The sequence below is a fragment of the Sinohyriopsis cumingii genome, chromosome 1 (assembly GCF_028554795.1).
Source record: "Sinohyriopsis cumingii isolate HCF-2022 chromosome 1, ASM2855479v2, whole genome shotgun sequence".
NCBI lineage: Eukaryota > Metazoa > Mollusca > Bivalvia > Unionida > Unionidae > Sinohyriopsis > Sinohyriopsis cumingii.
Window position 1 is genome coordinate 71,061,363 of NC_142961.1, and position 24,899 is coordinate 71,086,261.

General features: G+C 35.7%; 1 protein-coding gene across 4 annotated transcripts in view; it reads right to left on the reverse strand.

Moving 5' to 3' along the window:
- Positions 1-24,899, reverse strand: part of LOC149807091 (KICSTOR complex protein SZT2-like) — a 338,108-nt gene that overhangs the window by 294,234 nt on the left and 18,975 nt on the right. For all 4 annotated transcript variants that reach the window (XM_089961812.1, XM_089961821.1, XM_089961796.1 and 1 more), the window contains exons 5-9: positions 22,280-22,372; positions 15,500-15,640; positions 8,629-8,782; positions 5,186-5,406; positions 3,124-3,266 (exon numbers count right to left, since the gene is read on the reverse strand). In XM_089961812.1, coding sequence (XP_089817938.1) covers positions 3,124-3,266; positions 5,186-5,406; positions 8,629-8,782; positions 15,500-15,640; positions 22,280-22,372 — 752 coding nt within the window. The remainder of the gene's footprint in view (positions 1-3,123; positions 3,267-5,185; positions 5,407-8,628; positions 8,783-15,499; positions 15,641-22,279; positions 22,373-24,899) is intronic.

Below are 24,899 nucleotides of genomic sequence, written 5' to 3' on the forward strand. Positions count from 1 at the left end.
AGGTATCCTTCTCCCGATCGGACGGTACGTCCGTGAAGAGGGGAGAGGAGGACAGGGGAAGGGGTTAGATAAATGAAATCCGAAGCCCTTCTGAAATGACCTGGATCACCCAATCGTTCTGAGGAAAAAAGGTGGTCCAGTGGTCCTGAAATTGCAGGAGGCGGCCGCCCACAGGTAGGCTGTCCGCGGGTGGTGGGGAGGGTATGTCAACTTTTAGAGTTAGGAGGCTTGAAGATGGAGAAACTTTGTTTCTTACCGCCTCTGTATGGTTGCCTCCTAGCTTGATTAGACTGTTGTCTCCTGGCATTGGGTTGGGATCTATACTGCACATTTGATTGTAAGGATCCCTTGTCCCTGGTCCGCCAGTCATCCCTCTGCTGTGGCAGGGGATTTTTTCTAAACGCCTGTGAGGGTTGGGTGGCGAGTTGGAGGGCAGTTCCTGAGCTGCCTGATTCCGAACTTCTTCAATTTTTCCTCCAAAGAGTAAAGGCAACCCAAACGGAGTCATCCGTAATGCCAGAGTATGATGGGGCTTGAGCGACGTGGACCGCAGATATGCGTCACGTCGTATCAGGTCTAAGTTGGCAGAAGCAGTCAACACATTAGCCATGGAATGGTGAGCTGCCCTGTTAATAACTCTAGCAATCCGGGCCGTCGCTTCCCAAGCGTGGTCATTGTTGGATTTTTCTGCGAGTTGGAAAATGGCTAATGAAGCCAAGTCTAACATTGAAGACGTAGCGACTACATTCCGGACTAGCTTTGACATGGCATGGAACACATTTTTGTCCACTTTGTAAAACAGTGGAGCGGACATGTGAAATGCTACCTTATTTTTGTCCAGGGCCGGAAGATCCGTACTGAAGGTATCTGAATGAGTTTTGTACCAGCGACACGAGAACGTCGCTGGTACCTGGCTTTCTGAAAAGAACGCCTTAGCATTCCCCAGATCACCTATTCGTCCTGATAGACAATCATTGATCTCCTTAATTTTTGCTGACTGGGGAAGGAGCCGGAAGGACGGCATCTCTTCCTCCCCGTCAAGATCTACAGACGCCTTAACTTTGTAGTCTTGAGTGGCTGTAGGAGGTGGAGGGCCAACACCCTATAAGTTGCCAACACCCTATAAATTTCTTCCACTGCCGCCTTGAAGCCAAACTCAGTCCGTTCCATGGTTGGATCTGTGTATGGCTGATTTGCAGGAGTTTCGTCACCCTCACTGTGTGCCGAGTCGTGTTCTGGAATAGCTTGCATTTCTGGATAGAGCATACCAGGTGGCATAGATGATGCGATTCCGTCATCCTTGACACTGTCACTAACTCTCCCTTGTGGATAAGCCGTGAACATATGATGGACGGCCCTGCCGGCTGGTTTGTCTGGCTTGTGGTCGGTCTGAATGTTGGCGACGGTCCTGCTATCACCGGTACCGGCTGCTCCAATAGCCTGGCTGGACGGACAGATTTCTCACTAAAATCTTCGCCATAGTATTGGTATGTTGCCGGCGGTACAGCTTGACGGACGGATTTATCACTAAGATCCCTGTAAATCATATTTGGTCAGACCGTTTTAGCAATAGGGTCCCCATGCTGGGACAGCTGGACGGCCGGTGACATAGAGGTTGTATAATGAAATGGATCCAATGGATCAGGTAAAAACCCCATGCGTCCTGACTTACAGGCCCAGACATGCGGGGGGACTTAATGCCTACTGGGCAGCCTAAAACTGGAGGAACATTCCCCCAAAGAGTCAGACAAAGCTGTGGAAGCGAGCAAGGGAAATAAGGGTAATATCTGGCCTGATGTCAATAGCTGCATTGTCGTTTCCTGGATCAAACGACGCATCTGTTCAAAGGTGGACTGTTGTACCCTGTCAACATTATTTTCCTCAATTGCCGCTGATGTTACTGTGGCTGACGGTTGCAAACGACGAACTTTAGGTGGAGGGGGGACCCCAACGTCCCCCACAAGACTCGCAATGGAGGCTGTCTTCGGATGTATATTGAGGACATCAATGCTATCTTTCTTCGACTTATTCCGTCCATCCCTCCCTTTTGCTGCCTTCTGGACTACATCAGCCCACATTTGCTCTGTCCAAGTATTACACACGCTGCATGGATGATGTACACTTGGTACATACAAACAAGAGTCACGGTTGTCTTCTTTGCTTTGAACTTTTTGCATTTCATGCATTTGGTTGACATTTCTATTGAAACGACACAAGAAAAGAAAACAAAGCACAAATTAGCAATTCAGCATGTTATTAATTCGCTAATACCACAACCGTTACTAACGGAATAAGCGAAATTAGTGTCGCGTTAACTCTTAATTGACAACACGAGTTCAGCGGTAGTGTGTGTAACATAGTCTTCAGTAGACAAAATCTGTGAGAGTGACAAAGTCATTCAATTTTGAAAAAATTGTTAAAATAATGTATACAACCTGTAGAAGAATGATTGTCCAACGCAATAAATCCAAATTTAACTTCGGATGGTCCAATTTAACGCTAAGATGGCTTGGATTGTTTGGAGGCATAATGTACGTGTTATCAGTAAAAGCGAAGCTTAAAAACTAGTGACACCTGGTGGTGGCAAGGGGAGGTAAGGGGCAAGAGTTATTGCCCTTTGGTCTATATGAGATAGACAGAAAAGACGAATTTTCGTCTTTTAATAGGGCTGGATTCGAGAGGTAGCAGGCTTATGTCCCTAACATTAATGTGATCAGGGAACGTATTTGAAGGAGAAACCCAGGTACAAAATGAACCTGGACAAGCAACTGTGACAATTAAAGATTCTACTTTCATATTTTTTGCAACTTTTCCAGAAGTCCATAATTTTGGGTCATTTTAGTAAGTTGTATAGTAAAATCATCACTGCTGGCAGCTCTGCTACATGGTTTGCACAACTACAATATCTGACTTGTATATTATTGCTTTATTTCAAAATAGTACAGAAGGAGTTGTATGTTTACATGCCAACATAGAATCTCAATACACCTAACTCATCCATAAAAAGCTAAGTGATAACAAGGCATTGAGACAATACAAACTGATAAACAGGCAACGTAAAAAGAATCATGATTGAAGGATGAAATCCTGAAGAGGCTCAAGTACCAAAAGGGAAGTACTCACTTTTCGACTTGTTTTGCAGGTAGAGTTATTTCCCCTAGATTTTGATGAATTAATTCATACTTGAATCCTTCCAGTCCCTTCTGAAAACTCCATAGAAACAAAGCCTTGTGGTACACATTCAGTGCATGGGTTGGATCAGGACTCTAGAAAGAGATTTAGATATCACTTTTAATGACTACTGCTGTAAACTCATTTTCTCAGTAAATAAACATTTTGATGGAAGTTGTTAATCATGTCTTCTTTACTGTCACATAAGAACAAATTTTAAGACTTCAAAGTTCAAAATTAGGTAGACTAGAAATATGCCCATGGTATATTTAAAGACATTTCAGTTCAAGAAACAATGTAATGTAAAATTTATAAGTCTAACAGGACTATAAAAATGTCTAATGTTTACAGAACTGTGCAGTCTGGATCATGCAAATGAGAATGTCCTTACCAAATCTGCTTTCAATCTGTGAAGTCCTTCAAACATTATTATGGGGAAGTGGAACTCATGTTGCAGACAGAGAATATTAAATAACAAAAGGACTGTAAAACAGTGAACTTAATTAAATCTCAATTTAAACCCTTTTACCAATTTAGTCCTTCAACAGCTATTAGGTAGACAAAGAAATAATAATGCAGGTGCAAACTCTTAAGTCAAACAAAAGTTGTAACTATGCTTAAGTCAAAATCAAACTATAGCTACATTTCCTCAAAATAAAGCATCATACTAAAGTTTTTCTTTTATCATCAGAGTCCTTCAGAGGTTACTGAGTGGAACAGAATTCATGATGCCAGTGCAATCTTCTGAGACAAAACAAAAAGCCTGAAACTTCTGACAATAACCGATTGAAATCAAATTTGCCCTCAAAAGTTTTCTAAAACTAAATGTTCATACTAAATTTGGTTTTAAGAATATAAAAATTACTGAGCAAACACAGAAGTCATAATGCAAGGCAAACTTTTCAAGTCATAAATAGAATATGGTGTGGACAAAAAAAATCAATATAAAAAAGTCTAGGTGTTTTTCTCTTTCACTTTGACCCACTTCCAACTCCAACCATACCCCTTGGGCTCCATCAAGGATTCCAAACTTTTACTGTCATCTACTAATCCTCAGAAAACATCCAACAAATCATAACCAACTCTCACTCATTTGGTGTTGATGGGTTTCAGATGTAATAGGTGAACCAAATAATATAAACATGGTGGGATGGACAGATGTATTTGTTTGTCCGTGGGTTTTAATGGCACATTTAACATATTATTGGCAATATCATGCACAGAAAATGGGAACTTAGTTCCTTTACGAAGGATACAATGAGACAGCTGGCATGAATTGGTTTCAAACCAACAACCCTTGGATTATGAGTCCAGTGCTATAGCAAATGAGCAACCAAGCTCCCCAAGAAAAATAAAATAACCACAGACACATAGATAGAATGATATGACTATCACAATACATATACATCAACAAAAGTACAGATTTAATTAAGTTTACTTCATAAAATAATGATAACATTCAACAGCCAGTAGCATCATAATGTATCTTCATACAAAACTTGTAACACTTTACAACATACAACCTAATAATGTCACATCCAGAACTTACAAAGCAGTGCTAATTTGCTGAAGCAGAAATGCTATGAAATTCAAAGTCTTTACAGCAACCCTTTGTGAAAAAGTTACGATAGAGTATAGTTGCTTTTTTAAAAAAAAACAAGCACGGATTTTTTATAATGAAAAACAGTTTGAAATTCATGTTAATTGAAGAAAAAATACATCTTTTATTTGACTTGCCTTCTTAAACTTGAACAAAAGCATCATCTTGACATAAACTAGCCATCCTTTCATTCCAGGTTGGTATATCTTCTTAAATACATAGCTCTACATCACTGAAACTATATCTGAACTGACTTCACTATGGCTGTTTATGCAGTTGTTAAACAGTCTTCAGTATAAAAGTGAAACAAACTGTATACAGTACAGCCATTTTGGAAATAGTAAGTAAAAATAGAGTTGACAAAAAAAAAGAATAAAATGTTTTTAAAATAAAGTCAAGAAAACAGATGCATACCACCAATGGGCAGCTGGCAAAGTAAGCTCCAAATGTGGCTGTGGCTAAAAACTGCATCAGTTCTGTGTGACAGACATGGCCAAATTGTCCACAGGGTGAACAATCCTGACCGATCTTCAGGAATGTACAGGCAATGGTGCTGTTCCGTAGCTGTGTCAGGAGGAAGTCAAACACACTGGCATCGGGAATGCTTAGACAGCCATCAGTGATCACCACAATACCTGAAACAAGGCAAAATATTTTTGTGTACATAATGAAATCTGACATGTATTGGAACAATGTTTATGCATTTTGAAAGAACATGAAGACTAAAACCTTGAGATTCTAAAGGTGACCAATGCTCTACTGGTTGAAAAGAATTTCCAGGAATTTAAGATAAGACCATTCCTTCCTTTTAATTGTGGAGTGCTGAAACCAACTTTGATATTCTTCAGTGATAACAATATTTTCAAAACTAATTGCTATGACAGACATATTAGATGTCAACTTGGCATCATAGTCATTTAGGACCAACAAGGTAACATAAAAAGTCTTCTGATGGAAATCCTCATATTGATACAATTTTCCAATTTGGAGGAGCAACAGAAAAAATTTTTTTAAGATTAATGCCATGGGGGCCATATTTGAGATCACACTGGCACCATTTCTAGTTAGTAACAATTGGACATCATAAGAAGTCCTTTAGTGATAGCACTATGTTAATATGACCACCATCTAGCAAAAGGTTTTACAAGATTTTCAAGATAGCCATTGTGGCAGTCGTATTAAAGGTTTGAGCTACACAATTTTCATTTACAACCAACTTGACATTTTAAGAAATCATTCAGTGAAAACCCTATGCTGATATGACCATTCAGAGAAATAGTGACAAGATTTTCCACATGGCCAGCATGGCAATCAAACTGAATGTTTAAATGGCACTATTATGATCAACTGGACAACATAACTCAGCAAACCAGCTAATTCAACTGTTTGGTTGAAGTTACATGTTCATGGTAACCAGTAAATTACAATTTTTTCAGACCTATTTACCCTAATTAATGTCTGTCAAGAGTTTTGTCAATTCCAATCCATAATTTTAGCCAACTGTCCAATTTTTGCCATTCCAACTCTGACAGCTGGTGTCAAATCTACAACTTAGAAGTAAACAACAAAGTATGCAATATGTCTATTTCTAGCATCAATGATCCTCCAATTATCCTGTCCATACCAACCAGACTATATATGAATTGGTTGAAACAAGGTCATACTTCATCAAGCATACCTTCATTTCATTTAAGAACATCTTGTCTATTATTACATGTAATCATAAATTAGAATCTCTTTTATTTGTCACGGTTCATTACAACATCAAACTCAAAGGATTCACATGTGGTCTAACTCATAATCTTAGAGTTCAGTAAAGCAGTCTCAAGTGCTTTAGGTATAGTAAGAAATATACAGAACTCTATCAAGCAGCATTTTTTCAGACAAGACAACCCATAAAATTAATCCTTGGGATAACAGCCCCTATTTTTTAAAAATAACCTTTAAAAACTACTGTGAAATCAAAGCAGTAAACAGCTCTGCTTCACATATTATGAAGTATTTGACCATTTCCAACTACAACATGCTAGATTGACCAAGAACACAGTAGCAAGTGACACTGGTGACAAGGTTAGATAGCTAATAGCAACACAACCTTGTAGAGAAGCAAACCCATGGCAACTAAAAAATCTACAGCAAAATATATTTTCCATGACTAAAAATAGTTGTTTCCATTTTTTGATTTGGGTTCTGCCACCAGCACACTTCTGCAGGAATACTTGGCATAACGACAACTTTTTACTTCCACATGTAAAAAATACAAAGTAATATGTGAAAAATGCAATAAATATTTCATCAATAAATTTCCAAATTCAGCTATTAAGTATATAACGAAATATTGTCTATCCACTAAATAAGAAGTTCTAAAGTTTGCAAGCAGATCAAGATAATACATCTGTAAGTAAAAGAACCTGTAAATTAAGTAATTGTTGTGGCATAAACAAACAATTATTAATCATAGAAATAGTTGAAAATATATTTTGTTGCAATGTCTTCAATCAGCTCATGCATCAACAGGTGAAACATCCCTGGGTCAATGTCATCAGTGAGCATCTGATGACTAATCAATGTGGACTCATTGATGAGTTCTGGTATGTTCCTGCCCATGCAAACCAACCCCATAAGAGTTTCTAACTGATTCACAAAATCGTACGGGTCACACAATCCATCAAAATCTTCTCCATCCTTTGGTTATTTCAGTTCTTCTTTTAGAAATCTAATATACTGTAAAACATGTGGTTTTATATGTGTACTAATTCTTCTTCTTCCTTTTTCCAGTGTGAGTGCTAGTCTTCTTAGGAGTGCTACACATCTTTGCTGCTGTCATGGTGTGGGAGCAGATGTTTGTTGCTCTTTGGTTTGAGGTGACACATGGTTTGATCACTGTATATATGCACATCTTTCTTCCAGTTGTTCCAGTGTGAGAGCAGATGCTTGTTGCTCTTGGGTTTTGTGTGATACACAATTTTTTTTTTCCAGGTTTGGGATGATACGTGTCTTTGTTACTGTTACTGTTGCTTCATATATGCATGTTTGTCTTCCACTAGTTTCATGTTTATTTCTTTTGTTATCTAAGAAATTTGAAATTTTTGGGCTTTGTTGTTCGCATGTGGCTTGATGTTTGTTGGGCTTGGTATGAATTTCAGATTCTGGGGAGTCAGGGCATTCAGATTCGGGTTCAAAAAATGTTCAGGTGTGTCTACGTATTCAAATTTGTGTCTGTAGAATGGTCCAGATCTGGAGTCAGGTCGATGTGGAAGTATGATCTCTTTCATATATTCTGTCCATAATTCCTTGCCCTGTACTTGTGTCTGTACTTTTGTATGTACTTGTCACATCAACAGACTTTATGCCACAATATCAGAAACCTATAAGTAGTATCACAACAGCAGTTAGTTTAGTTAGTGATCTAAAAGTCTTCTACTATACATGACTTCCTCTGGCATGAGTGCCTAATGGTAACTTTACTTGGTAGGTTTGCTCTTGTGTACTTCCATATGATACATGGACATTGGGGTTTGACCTAGACCAGTAGCAAAAATCTCACACCACTATTATCATACTACTCACTGAAAAACTGCAATATTTAGCAACAATATCCATATTCAAATTACAGTGAAAGGCTTTCATAAGAGGATGACTTCTGTCAAATGTTGTCCAATTCTATTATTCAATATATTAGGAGAAATTGTTAACAAGTTTAGTAACAGTGGCCACATTTGATGATGCAGAACTTCAAACATCTTGATACAATAATGGCTTCTGTCACATTTGCTCAAACTTTTGCATGCAGTTTTTGACATAAGGCCATACCATAATTTCTCTTGGCCTTACAGTCAGGTGAGCTTTTGACCTACCTGCACTTGAGTTCTCAGGTAGCAGTTGTAGAGCCAACATGCCATTTCTTAACATGGTAACAATCCCTGCCTCATGATTATTGATGATGCCCAAGGGTTTTTCACTCGTATCATAGTCAGGAGGGCTCTCACTATGTCCATCCTTTCCAGACTCCTGTGAGAAAATATCATACTTGTATTTAAAACTTTATTTTAAAATGACTGAACAAAAAGTTCTCTCAACCTGTTAAAATGATTCTAAGACTGTACAAAAAGTTATCTCAGCCTGTTAAAATGATTCTAGAACAAAAGTTCTCACAACCTGCTTAACTCATTAAATCAGCATGCCACATTTATGCATCATGAAATCATACCTACTGTCAAGCTCTGTAATGTCAACATCATTTATTATACACCAAAGTAGCTGGCATTAATGAAAAGGGGAAAGATGTAGTTGTATAATGTTATAAAAAATTAAAAACAACGTAGACTTTCTACTCCCAATAAAAAATACAGCAGAAAAACATCATTTCTGTGACCCATTTTTTTTCCAGGCCAAAAATGACTGGTTTGAGAACTGGACTCTGTGTTCAGGTTTAGACTTTTAGGCCTTAGATCTTAATCAGACTGATGAACCTTTGCAAAATGTAGGATAGGTTTCAAAACTGGCACAAAACAGGCCAAGACATGAAAATCATGGTCCAACATGCAAAAAAAGGATCCAATTTTCACAATTTCTGCCCATGCATAGCCAACTAAAACGTCTTTTATATACCCTAGCATCCTGTTACATGAAAGTCTCTCTGAAACAGATTGTTTGGATCCATTCAAAAGTAACCCCAAAAATGTGTCTCCTACCCCCCCATTTCAGATGAAAATGAAAAGAACTTCCAGGGTATAATAAGTTGATGCCTGCATACTAGACTTGTGCAATAATTTGGTAACGTATTTGCTGGCCTATAAAATGATACTTTTTGACCAGAACATAATAGCTTCATCTTATACTCCGAACTGACTTACACATAAATGATGTCACCAGAATTGCTTTGATATGTCACTAAATTTTCGTATGGAAATTTTTTTCTTCCAAAAGTACAAAAAATAATGTGTAAAAATATTATATTTTAGGGAAGAGATCATGTATGAAAAAATATAGGACCCCACACTGATAAGGATTTTAAACAATTACATGATCATCACTATTAAAAATTAACATATATCAGATGTAATTGTGCTCAAGCAGCATGCACTAGTAATATATGTTGTATGTAACATACATTGTTTAAATCTATTTACATATAAGTGTGTTAGAATTGACAAATCAAAAAATGAATAACCATGACAAAGACGGATATTCATATTTTTCTTTTGTACCTCATGATCAAATAAAAATTATGCCCAATTACGAGAGAGAGGTAGAGAGAGAGAGATGTTTTGGCAATTGTTCACTTACCTGATGACTGTGATCTTACTCCTGTACAATTGCAGTACCATATTCCATTATCAAATAATACCACTAGGTAAGCAATTCCTTCTAGTTTTAGTTACCACTTCCATTGTACAAGAATCAGGTGACTTTTTAGTGGTATTTACATGCTAATTAAATATGCTACAGCTGTAGTTGGGTTTTTGAAGCTAACACCTGAGGTAAAGATTTGGCAGACTATATTAGAGTAGTGAGGCTACCAATAGGGAAATTAGGCACCCATGGGTATTATGAATACAGTACCATATAATGAAAGAAAGTGACAGGAGGTTACTGCTGTTAATTTCTAAATCAGTGATATCTTTTGAACTTGCTGATAGAACTAACAGCAATTTAAAAAGATCACTCCAGTGGCCTAGTGGTTAGAGCATCCAGCTCAGATGCGGGAGGTCATAGGTTCGATCCCTGGCTGAATCATACCAAAGACTTTAAAAAATGGTACTAACAGCTACCTTCACTTGGCACTCAGCATTTAGAGGTTAGTGTTATGACTGGTTGGCCTTGTGTCAGGATAATGTGACTGGGTGGGACATCACTATAAGCTGCCACACTGCAGACAATGTAGCAGTATAAGTGATTTTTTTAAAAAGCTACCTTAAAAATCCAAAACACACACACACACACGCAATTTAAAGCAACATCCAGCATGAGCAAAGATCAAAAACAATTGCCACCTAAGTACAGGAAGAATACATGTACTTTAAAAAAGTAATCTTATTTGCTGGGAATAGAGAGGTTGTTATACTTGCAAAGAAAATTTATCAGCATGAGAAATGGTCATTCTGGGATTTAACTGAAATGGAGTCTATATGGATATAACTATTGTGAATATTTAAGCCCTGAAGGAGTATGGTATGTATTTTCATAGTTTACATTTACTATTTAATTTATTAATGTTTTCTCACTTTGACAAAAGCTTCAGCTAAACAGGGGCAATAAGGAAAAGAAAGAAGAAAAAAACACAATGAGCTGGAATATCTTTTTCATAAATCAGGCAATATTTAATTTTGATCATGAGGTGCAAGAAGAATTATGCAATATAATACATATGTACTTCTGTATCTCTCTTTAAAAAAAAATGTGGAAAAAGCATTTTAGCATTAATCATGCAATTTCCCTACTGTCAGAATCTGAAATAGCATACAGTGATACTTTTAATATTTATGAAACTGGAAGTTATTATACTTTAATTCCACACAGCATTGCAAATTTTATTCTATAACTCAATAAATTTTCAGGTTTCCAATTAGGCATAAATGTTGAAATAACAGGTATGACCAAGAAACTTCAAATCTATGTTCAACAACCACTTCCCAGCCCATCGGGATATGGAAACATTACAATTCCTTATTTATTAGCACTTGTGCAGTTCAATAAATTGGATTGTCAAACTTTAACTATTCATTTGGAAAATTATTGAAGAACACAATTTTGATCATGTTGGTGGTATTTGTTATATTAATGACTCTGTTCTACAGGAAAATTTCCTGATCTGGGTGATCTGGGAATTCTGTAAGATTTAATAATTTGTGCAGCTAAGCACCAACATCAAAAGTCAAAATGAAAAATCAACATCTGAATAAAAAAGTCAAAAATCAGCCTTCACTGCAAAAGCATCAGAAAGGCAACTAGTTACTCTGGCTTTTAAAGCTCCACCAAGCTTTAAATCCAGATGATCTATAATATAATAGAAGAAACATCTACAAGGCTCTACAAGTGAAGTCTTGTATCATTTTGGAACAATATTTAACTGCTAATAGGGCAACTCATTGGTCAATAGTATGGACATGACCCAAAGACAGGCAAGTACGTGATGCTGTTATATGTTGCAAAGAGAGTATGTGCTAAAAACTATAATGCCAAAAGGTATGACACATATGGTCCAATGGCACCATCCAAGGGCAAAATTCAAGATTATTTAAATAAGTGAGCTATACAGTGGTGCTTTGTGAAAGGGACAGTCTTAGTAAAAAGGCACTCATTAACCAGCTTGGTTAAAGAATGAAACCAAGAATTTCATAATAAAGACACATCCAAACATAGCCAGTAAAAGCCATACAAATATTATACAAAAATTGAACTTATTGAGTCAATGACTTTTACAATGATAGAAAATGACAAGGTTTTTATCATGAACAGCAGGAGATACTGTAATGATGATGAGGCAATATAGATCAATAGCTATATTTTCTCACTACATGAAAACTTCCTGATAAAGATAACAATAAAGGTGAATTAAAGTATAAGAATAAATTTACAATTAAACAACAAATACTCTTTCAAAACAAGATAAACAAAATAAATAAGGGACTATTTCTTTAATTACCTAATCTCCTGTTTAATTACACTGGTCAACAGTGAAATCATTACTGACTTGAAAAGGCCCTAATCTGTAGTATTTTGGTGTGCCGAACACGAATATAACCGTGAAAAATTTGTATTGGCTCTCGTTTTGAAGATATTCATATACCTCATTTTCTATGTTTCACTGTGTAAATTTCTCCAGTAGGACTGCAGCAACATCCGGAATAATGATGTAACATTGCATAATACCATCATGCTCACATCATCCACAGTTGATTGCATCATTTTCTGATGCAATGCAATACTAATGCCATGCGGCTGCTAAAGTAAGTTGACGTCAGCAGTGTACTATACATGTGTAGGCCTATTATACTAATGCCAGGCGGCTGCTGAAGCTGACGTAAGCAGTGTACTATATAAAGCCCAATCAGATAGGTTCAGCATTTAAAATATTTTAGACGTTGTGCGAGACAGTTCAAGCTACTGTTACATAAAACTTATTATTTTATCCATTTACGTACAATAAAGAACAGTAATGCCTCGAAAGTGTGTTAATACCGCGGACAATTTTTGCTATATTTGTGGGGAAGTGACATTTGCCAACCAGAAGAAAAGTATCAATTCTCAAGTGAAGAAGGCATATCATCTTTACTTCGGATGCAAGGTTGGTGACCAAGACAAGCCTTGGGCTCCGCATATATGCTGTGCTACATGTACAACACAGCTTTCACAGTGGTTGAATTGCAAAAGGTCATCAATGCCGTTTGCAGTCCCAATGGTGTGGAGAGAGCCAAGCAACCACCTAAATGACTGTTACTTCTGCTTGGTTCCTCCTCTTTCCGGCGGAATAACGAAGCGAAAGAAGTCGAGAATAGTCTACCCAAACATTCCGTCTGCATTGAGACCAGTTCCACATGGTGAGGGACTTCCTATTCCAGAACCTCCAGCAGAATATTCTCTTGATTCATCTGACGAAGACAAAGGTGAGTCGACCTGTTCTTCTCCTGGTCCATCAGCATGCAGTGATCCAGATTTTCACTGCGGTGCATCATCAACCCCACACAGAATAACACAGGAAGAACTAAATGACCTGATTCGTGATTTGGACTTATCAAAGAACAAGGCAGAATTGCTAGGATCAAGACTCCAACAATGGAATCTTCTAGAAGAAGATGTCACAATTACTGCATATCGAAAGTGCCACCAGCAATTGGAGCCTTTCTTCAGAAAGGAAAGTAATCTGATATTCTGTTCCGATATTGAGGGCCTCATGAATGCTTTAAAAATCACTCATGACCCACAAGAATGGAGACTATTTGTGGACTCTTCGAAACTGAGTCTCAAGGCTGTGCTTTTGCACAATGGAAACATTCTTCCATCTATTCCAGTAGCGTATGCTGTCCACATGAAAGAGACATACGATAACTTAAGGCAGCTACTGAATTCCATTGAGTATAACAAGTACAGCTGGCACCTCTGTGGTGATTTGAAGGTAGTTGCCCTTTTAATGGGACTGCAGCAAGGATATACAAAATACATGTGTTTCTTATGCGAGTGGGATAGCCGAGCAAGGGAAATGCACTACATGAGGAAGGAATGGACTCACAGGCAGAATGTAGCCATTGGAGAGAAGAATATCCAACACCCAGCTCTGGTTGAGGCTCAGAAAATCTTGCTACCACCCCTTCACATCAAACTAGGTTTGATGAAGAACTTCGTGAAAGCCATTGACCGGACTTTGCCAGCATTCCGATACCTGCATGAAAAATTCCCTCGACTCAGCGAAGCAAAGATTAAAGAGGGAGTTTTTGTGGGTCGTCAGATTCGAGAGCTTTTCAAAGATGACCGGTTCAACAACTTGCTGGAAGGTGACGTGAAACAAGCATGGAATGCTTTTCGCCTAGTTTCTACAAACTTCCTCGGAAATGTTAGGGCAGAAAACTATAAGGAACTAGTAGAAGACATGTTGATGAAGTATAAGAAACTTGGCTGCAATATGTCTCTAAAGATTCACTTCCTTCATTCCCATTTGGATTTCTTTCCTAGCAACTGTGGTATTGTTAGTGATGAACACGGCGAACGTTTTCATCAAGATATCGCAACAATGGAACAAAGATACCAGGGAAAATGGTCCACTACAATGCTGGCTGACTACTGCTGGACACTCCTCAGAGATGCTCCCGAACAGCTGTATAAGAGACAGGCGAAGAAATCTAAGATGTAGTCAATGACTTGATTTTTTATAGGTAGGCTATTACAGTTGACCTTTTACTATTGGAATGCATTTCGTTATGTAAACATTAATTTCTTGCAGATTACAAAAAAACTAGAGCCAATTTTGCAATTTGACTGTCATATTCGTGTTCAGCACATAAAAATTGATAAGAATTGACTAATTTTATTTCAGTAACATGACTTTTGTAAAAATTTGTTGTCCAGTGTTATTTAATGCCTCAGTTGAAAACTTAGTTGAACTTACCAATAATTGCATCGCAAGATATCTTAAAGAAAAATTTGAACAAGAACAGTATGCTGGACAAAAGAAATTAAAATTATTCAATTGCAAGCAGGTATATAATATATATATCAAGTTATACAGTTCTCCCTCATTATCATATACTTTGTTATAATCAAATTCCGAATATAATGCAGTACCAAAATGGACCCTATGGCCAAAATCATACCATTGAATAACAATGTGTGTTGAAAGAAGACTTGGTGAAGCTCAGTGTTTTAGCTCTTATTTCCTTTTCAAAACATGATTATTTAAAATAATTTTGATAGTTCCTGCCATACTGTAGTTTGGTATATTATGTTATTATCAATATATCAAAATTCCATTCATACTGCGGTTCTCACTATAACATATTTCTTTATATAATGCAGTCAGCCATTTTGGACCCCAACTACCATGGGCTTAACACTTAACGCCATTGTCAGCACATGGTGGCCAGTATATCTGTTGAATAACCTGGAAAATTCCCAGAAAGAACCAACAACCCAAGGGAATCTACTGGCAAGCTCTCTCACATACCCAAGTTGGCTGAGCCTGAAACTACAGTGTTATAATGTGAGAGATCTGTAATTACTATTAGAACATACCGCATGAAGACACTGCTCCATTTGTAAAACTTTGCTGAAACTAGATGCCATAATGGATTCTAACTCAACCAGTCTCTCCTTCATCTTTGCCAGTACAGCAGTAACATTGTCACTCTTTAACAAGATCCCTTGTCCAAGCACCTGCAAAAAATTAGATGTGTAAATATAAATTTGTTAATTGAGTAGTTAAAAGCAAGCTTTTTTTAATTGAGAAAAATACTCCAAATAATGCTATGAGTTATATAGTGGTCTGTAAACCAAAATCAAACCTTGTCACTGTAGTATAAGCAGGATACTGTGATCTACTTGTGAACTTGGTGGATGAAACTCCTTACTATGCAACACAATCTTAACACTGCTGACTAAGTAACTGAGGTCTTCACTACCAACAGATCACCTGCAGTGTAAGACTGATTGTGTGGGGGGGGGGGGGGCTTAATGACACATCAGCATAATACTGGCTATACAGTGCCAATTAAAACTTAAGTTCTACAAAAGTGAAGATAAAGCATTTTTTAAAAACTTTATGAAGACATTCCATACAAAAATCATCTCACATGAGAAATGAGATAAAGAGTGAATATTATTTAAAAGATATATAAAATAAAAGAAAACAAATATAATTCATGCCAATTATGTACTTTCATTTTAATGCCATTTATAATGATGAAATAGCATTCAATTTGCACTGATGTGCTTTTTTACTCCATGGCTGGTGCAATGTGCTGTGTCTTGTGTGCAACTCACTTATGTGCATGAGTATGTATCTCTTTGTTATCTCATTACTTTGATCTATGCCAATTTCAGTTTATGCCATGGCCTCAACTATAACCTCAGAACACATTTTGATTAGTTTTGATGCAAACTATGTATCATTTTTAAAATCAATAATATGTCTAACGTGAATAAATGATTGTAATTTTTCATAATAGTTATTCATTAATGGAAAACATCACAAAAGTGAATACCTTGGATGTTTAGGAGACTTTCTGTTGGCTATTGACCATAAACATACAAGGTACTGGGCTGTTTGTAGTTAGCGTCATTGGCAGAGTGCATTAAACGCAATATATCATTCATGAAATTTGACATGGATTTAGGACTGACAGATTTTAGATGCTGAATCCACACTCTCCTCAACTGCCTTCCACTGGAAATCAATACAATACTACAAATTGTCCATTTTACATCATTTCATCTGTAATTATTGCAAACACAACATTTTCTTTTTTTAAAATAAAGATTTTGGATGAATCTGCAACATTTTTTTCTTCAGTTGTTCTCCAGTGGAAGCTGGTTAAAGTTTCTCTGTACTAAAGAGTTTCTATGGGAAATAATTTTAAAGGGAGTTAATAACCCTTTCCAGAAGGACTATACATGCGACATAATACCACCTCATCTGTCAGAGCTTTATAAATTTTATAAAAGTTAGCCTGCCCAGGCCTAACTAAATACAAAAATGAACTTGACCTTGGGGATTTGAGCTTGCTATGGGAAAACAAAACATCACAACAAAAGTAAAAGTATGGTAAAATATAGCATAAAATGTTTTAATGAAATCACATATTTATTTTACAAATATAGAACTTTGTTTTTATTCAAAAACCAAACATCATTAATTAATGTTATCAAAAAAACATAAGTAAATAGCATATGTTACTATTTGCATATATATAATTTTTATCACTTTAAATATCAGCATATGGTTTGAAGATGAAAAGAAAACTCAAGTTAAAATAAAGACAACACAATCTCCACAAAAAGATCTAATATCTTGTGTTTTTTTAAACTCAAGTGGGGACATTATGTTAGGGGGAAACAAAGATTTCACCAAGGCAAGTTCAATTTTCCAGTCAGCCTTCTCAAATAAGCCAACATTTATAAAATTAATAAATACCTGCATATGCAGATGAGGACAAAAATAATGGGTTAAAAAGAAGTATAGTTTTTTGAGTAAAGACAGAATAATATATATATGCAGTAGTGTTTATGGCACCTTAGCACAAAAGCTGCTATGTTAATTTTCAAAAAATGTTTAATTAAGGACAACAAGAAAATGTATAAAATGTAAAGATGTTAAAATTACTTTAAAATGCAAATACTACCTGATAAAAGTAGCAAATGTAAAATCCATAAAACTCTAATAAAATTTGTTGCATAAATCACATTCCATTTAAAGAGTCAAAGCTTTTCTCAAGTGGTATGTCTCCCGTTTTTTTTTCAAGTTGTTTCCGTCAAAGTACATCTATTACAAAGAGTCTAAACACATTTGACAAGACTGATTGGTAACTTATGAGTTTTAGAAATGGCAACATTTTTAAGAGTGAGAGACAAATGTTAGGGCAAAAAGCCTTAAACTGAATAAACGAAACCAATAAAGAAATGTAAATGTCATAACTTAATTTTAAATCATGTTTTGATATATGAATATATTTATTTTTATCTACATTTCCACTCTCATGCTGATTTAAGTATCAGTTCAGTAAGAAAACAAGGTCCCTCACCTATATATCCCAACAGCAATAAATTTAGCAACATGTATCTAAACAAATGTTGAGAAATTGACTTTTGAGAACAAATAAAGAACATTTATTTTATATCCAGTTAGTTTTTTGCCAAAAGAAGAAAGAATATATTGATCTCCTCTAATAATGACCTAACACACAGATGATAAACTATACTGGCGGGTGATAGATTAAATGAGGTTCATTGTTAGAGATAAGAGCCTTTTATTTCCAAACACAACTGTGAAAGAAATTTCACAAGTCATAAACAATTATCACCAAGTCACAGAGAAACTAGCAGCATGCATCAAGACAATCTTTGATAAGCCAATTGCCTAGAATCAACAATCTTGTAACATTCAGAGCCAATAGGTTAGAACTTGAAAGTTTGCAAATTCCACATTTATACAAATATAATGATTAAAATATAACAGATAAGTAAAAATATAAATATTTATTTCCTATATGTCATTACTTGCAAATATTCACATTATCATGTGTGTGCGTGAGAAAATACCGAACTGACCTTAAAACTGACTTAACGACTGAAGTGATGGACTTTACCAGTATATCATGTGAAATAAAGGATCAATAGGTAAAAGAAACTGCAGACAATTATGTGATTGAAGAACATGGTAAATACAAATGCCAAATAAAGGTGCTAATACATGTAAAATGGCTAGACTGTAGAGTAAAAACTTGCGTAACATAAAGCATTATGAAGTGAACACAAACTCTTTCTCTTTCTCACAATGTTTTGGTCATGGGCAAGAGAAGTATGATAATAGCATTTTGGATTCTTGTTGCTGATATAGGTCCTCAATGCAAGCAAATTTACCACAAGGTACCCTGTGGGAGGAATGTCATGTGGGTTAGAAGACTTTAAGCTACAAAAATAACACCAAAAAAATTATATTGTCATACTACTTGATCAAGAAACCATATTATGTGCTGATTATGGTACCAAATCCCCCCAAAATATGGGAGTAGCCATAAAAGTGAAATTCCTATGAAGCATCTCAGTGAGTCCAATATTACTGATTGTGACTATACTATCTAAATATGTGAAGATTCCTTTTGTTGAGACCAAAACACAACCATTACTACAGGAATAGGATTACTGATGAGGACTTATGGCATATAAAATATTCTGATGATATTGTTTGCTATGTGTGACTACATTTTATGTTGATTGTGGCTATATTTTGCAGAAGTTGTGTGATAATATTATATTAAAAAATTACCGCAGTATGTAATTACAAAACTTTTTAAAGGATTAATGAGTGCATATAATGTGGGAATCGTACTACCCAAACAATGGAGAGTTTGCAACATCACAGACAAGACTAATGCATCATACCGTTTGGTAAAAGTGGCTCAAAAGATGTATGATTTTTCAAATATGTATCCAGACCATCTTGATAAATTAACTGACCCAGAAATTGTACTGGAAGAACAATGACACAAACTCAATCAAGCTTATGACAGAAAGCATGAAAAGCTTATTATATGACATTGTACAAGGAAACTTCAAATAGCTGATGTTAACCAAAAAACTAGTTAGCAAACCTAGCAATGAAGACACTGAAATAAGTAGCAAAGATAATGATCTTGAAATAGGCAGCAAAGACAGCATGGATCACCATAATTAAAGAAATACTTTCAGTATTAATATATAGATGGCATCCACACTCACTAACCAGTGGGAGAGATTTTATGAAACCCTTTCTGTGTCCAGAGGAGCAAATCAATAGCTGAAATATACAAACACTCCAAAACATTTCAACCTTTTGGATTTGACACTGACCAGAAGTATGCAAGATGCAGCAGCACTCATGATGAGTTATTTCAATTCATTTGGGCCAACATAAACTTAAGACAGATTTTCCAAAGACTAGAGAATATTTGTTATTGATTATTCAGACTGTAAACCTGTTTATTTACAACACCCCTCATACAGTATTTCAGACTACCATAAATGAAGAGCTTACTCTATGTGGCACTGTGTTTTCATCCAATTAAATGAAGCTTTTGTATATATAATAAGTTCAATGACATGTGGACACAATCAATGTAAAGGTGAATGTCTTGGAAAATATGAACTATGTGAGAGAATATGCCATTATGACTACTGTAAACTGAATCTGCCTATGTTATGTGTTGACCTTGGTGATCAATCAAGTGTTAAATGTGGTATCAGTGTAAAGCAGCACAAACAGCTTTGCAAATCATACTAATCTGTTCACAAGAATGATTGTTCTTGCATGCTAAGACTCACAACAAATAAAGAACCTAATGTCGTAGAAAAAAAGCCAATGACATCACTACGAAGCAAATTAAGTAACAACCAGGATTAATGCAATTAGTTTTTGATGTTGGTAAAATACAAAAATTTCAAAATTTATCAATGAAATAAACAGTTAGACAATAATTTTCCTTATATACCAGCATGCTGATTATGAACCAGCTCAATCAGCTTATGCAAGACCATAGGATACGAATACCAAATAGAATGTGAAAAGCTGACCTACTTGTAATGTTACAACTTGTACCAGATGAGCCATGTATGATTGTGAAGCAACTTCAGTAACTAGCACTGTATTATATTACGATTTTTGCATGTGCCAGGTAGGCTAAAATATCACAGGTGGTTGGTGATGAACAAGAGTATTGCATCATACAGCTGTTATTGCCACTGAGACTGCCACAAAAGCGCAATGACTGCAAGTTTCCAAGTTTGCATTACATAAATATTGTTGTGATTTACATGATTATCAGACAAACATCTTGATCAAATACAAGCCAGGTAAAGAAACAGTGAACCTTCTTTCAAAGATGTATCCAGGCATGTTATTAACATTACAGCCTACAGGCAAAATCTAGTTAAGATCAAATATTGATCTACAAGTGCATTTGATTATGCTGCATACCAGTGAGAATCATGATGAGTTAAGAATCACAAACTCCTGGAGTCATATTAGTTAATCAGTGATCTTCAAATGTAAAGCAGACTTAAAGATTTGAAGGGAAAAAAAGAAAAGGATCATTGTTTGCGACCATATATTTACAAAACTTCATATAGGAACTGACATCTCCTTTTTCTGTTGCTATTTACTCAGTATGAAAAATGTATGCTACAGTCATACTGTGAAAATCATTTTTCCATTTTCATCTTTTACTGCCAACAAGCCAACAAGATATTATAAAAAGTCTTTTGGCAAAAACCAATATGACCATCCATTCAAGATCTGTAGCTGTATCTCAATATTTCAAGATGGCTGCCATAGTGGACATATTGGAGGCAAAATCAGCACTATATTAATTTATCACCAACTAGATATACTATGAAGTCCTCTGGTGAAAACACCATATTGATATTAGTTTCTATTTAGAAGGAGGAGAAACAAGATTTTCAAGATGGCTGCCAAGACAGCAATGCAGAATGTCCAATTGACACCATTGTCATTTAGTATCAACTTGACATTATATAAAGTCTTTTGGTGAAAACCCTTATGCTGATATGACCATCCATCCAGGATGCCCAAATAATTGCTATATCGATCTTCCTTCAAGGTAGGATCAACAACATCTTCATGTGACCTACTTTGGGCAGAAATGGTGTTGAAACCACCCAAGTTCAAGACTACACTTTGCTGCATGACAAAGTGACCAATAGTGGACCTGAAACTGGCACATGTCTAAGAAACATAAAATACAAATCATAGTGACCTACTCTGATATAAGGGTGCTGTATCTACCAAGGCATGTTGACAGATCAATTTTCATCAATCTGTGACCAACAGTACCCGAGACACTGACTGAACACAAAATATTAATAAAGTTATTGAAGTGCGAATGTAGGTCAAAACTGGACAGATGTATGTAATAGTCATGCACACAAATGCCAAAGGGAACATTACAACACTGGCAACACCTGGATGTCAAGCTGTTTCATGTTATGTAAAAAGATCTATATTAGAATCTTTAAAAATTCTTTTACAAACTTTTAAAACTTGTAATAAAAAAAGAGATGAGTTTTGTATTTGAGTATTAACGGGCATCAGTGGCTGCATTGTTTATACAGGATGGCATTAACTTACAGTAAAACCATTAAAGAAGGCTTCAAATCCTAGTATATGACTCAATATTTCCAACTGATGTATACAAGATCAATATTTTTTTTAAAAAGTATCTTGATGACTTACTTATTTTAATACAATGATAATGAAACAAACTAACAAAATGGACACAAAGGGTGTAAATCCCATATGCTTACCTGGTTGGCTGTACAGAAGGAAACAGGTGTATAAGCCAAAACAGTGATGATGACATGGGGAGATAATTTAGCTGGATTATCTGGCAAATGAAACTGAAAAATACCAATAAAAGCAAATTGAATTACTCTACCAATGTAGCAGCATCATTCTATACCTAAATATGCTTTAAATAAAGTTTTCTTCATCTTATTTGCCACTGGTGGTTTTCATATACCTGAAAGGTCAACCTTTTATCTAACAGTAACTGCACTCACAAAATAGTAATAATGAACTGATCTCTTGAATAACCTACACAACTGAAGATGTGATGTGATGTAATGTGATTTTGAATTTTTAACGTAGCTTTAACAATTTTTCAGTCATATCGCTACGATGTCTGCAATGTGGCAGTTTATAGTGATGTCTAGCACTGGGGCATCATGCCGCAGACATGTAGCATGATGTCCCACCCAGTCACATTATCCTGACACCAGGCCGACCAGTCCTAACATTAACCTCTTAATGCTGAGCGCCAAGCGAGGCAGCTGTTAGTACCATTTTTGTAAGTCTTTGGTATGACTAGACCGGAGATCGAACCCACGACCTCCCACATCCGAGGCGGACGCTCTAACCAGTAGGCCACCGGAGCAGTCACAACTGAAGAAAGCAAACTATGTTATACTGATGCTTTTTAAATCCTATCTGCTGCTGTAAGAGCTCTGCCTGATGTTTTTATCCTGTAAACAAATTATAAATGCCTATCAGACTCAGCTATAAATGTATTTGTTGCCATGTAATTTACATATCAAATTCTATCTGAAATCAGTTTCAGTACAGTAAATCCAGTCTTGTGAGACCACTACTTCTTCCAACAAAACATGGTCTCCCAGGACAAGTGGTCTCCCATAACAAGTTTGTGTAAGATTACTATTTTTCAGGGTCAAAATGCAGCACGTTTAAAAAGGGAAAATATCCACAACTGCTTTATATGGATTTTATTCATTTTTCACATTTGTTGTCAAAACACTGCAATCTTTTCATCCTGAAGTAATTTTGTCTAGCAATAAAGATATACATTTATCATAAAACATTAAAAATTATGTTTGAAGATGAAATGTACATGTAGGTTAGCAAATTAATTGCAAAATTAATAAGGTAATATTTATTTATCCTGTCCATAAATTAACTTGACAGACCCATACATTTCCAACTCACTTCAAACGTAGCATAAGAACTGCACAGTTAGCTATAACACTTGTTCAGCCTGTGTATGAATTAGTGGCTTTGTTAAAGCTTTAAATATATATCGAATAAATATATTACATTTGACTAAATGAGAAAAAAAACAATTAACCCATCCAGAAACATAATAAATTTAAAGACAAAACAAAGTGCTTAATTCACTGACAACATAAAGAGAATAACTTGATAACAAAGGGTGTTAAAGACCTACACCATGGTGTAAGCTGTAAGAATGTTACTTTGAAAAAATACAACAAATAACACAAAACTATTACAATGATTATAAAATCTGGAAAAAAAATAATTACTTATTAAAGACAAGGACAAAGACCCCCCCCCCTTTATTATCAAGCGACTCCAAAAACAAATAACATACTTGACCACTACAATGAAGCCCTTTCAAAAAGAGGCATTTTACCAGGGTTTTGTGGTTTTTCACAAACGATAAATAAACAATACAAACCTCTGAAATAACCATGTAAATCTGTGGCAGTTCCTCTTAAATCTAAGCAATAGTTAATCATAATTTACAGGGCTTTGGCACTGAAATGGCAGTTAGTGATATGTACTATAGTCTGTTTTATAGACTGTACCATATGAAGGAACTGGTAGCCAGACTCAAGCATTTGTTGTTTGTTTTTTTCTCTCATTATTTAAGCACAGACATTCTCATAAATGGACATGGCTGCAAAGGATTAAAAAAAAGGCCAGTGGTATTTATCTCTGTCTTTGCAATGCAGTCATGCACATTAGTGTTGTTTTAAAATAACCTGCACTTTGTCTGCAGACACTCCTAAATGGTCATAGTAGACAGTGGTTACAATGGATTAAATAAACATCAGCAGTAATCATTTGTGTTTTGTGAAATGGTTGTTCACAGCAGTTTTTAAACGCATTTTTTGCCAGAAAATTATGATCACAGGTCATGTTCTGCATGTGAATTCTGATATTAGTGCAATTATCTCATAAAATAAATCCATGCATAATGATTATTGTTGTAAATAACAAGCGGTTGCTCACAGCAGAGGTTGCTCAAGATAGATTTTACTTTATATAGTAAAACCTCTATATACATCTAAAGAACAGCCATGATACATGACAAAGTGTCCTTTATAGAAATGTGTCTTTTATATGCAGTGTCAGTATACTTAATGTGCTTCATAGCTCATACAGTTATGACTCGCTGCAAAAAAGTTAAGGAATATGAACATAACCCACCATTCAAAATATCAGCATCCATTAGCAGTGAAACTAAACAGTGAAATATGCAAAACAAGCAAACATTTAAACATATATTTGTAATGAAACTGTTAAGAAACTAATGCACACTAGGATTTTAAATCCTGGTCATCAAAAAATAATTCTGAAATTAAATAAAGGAAATTTTTTAATTCATTT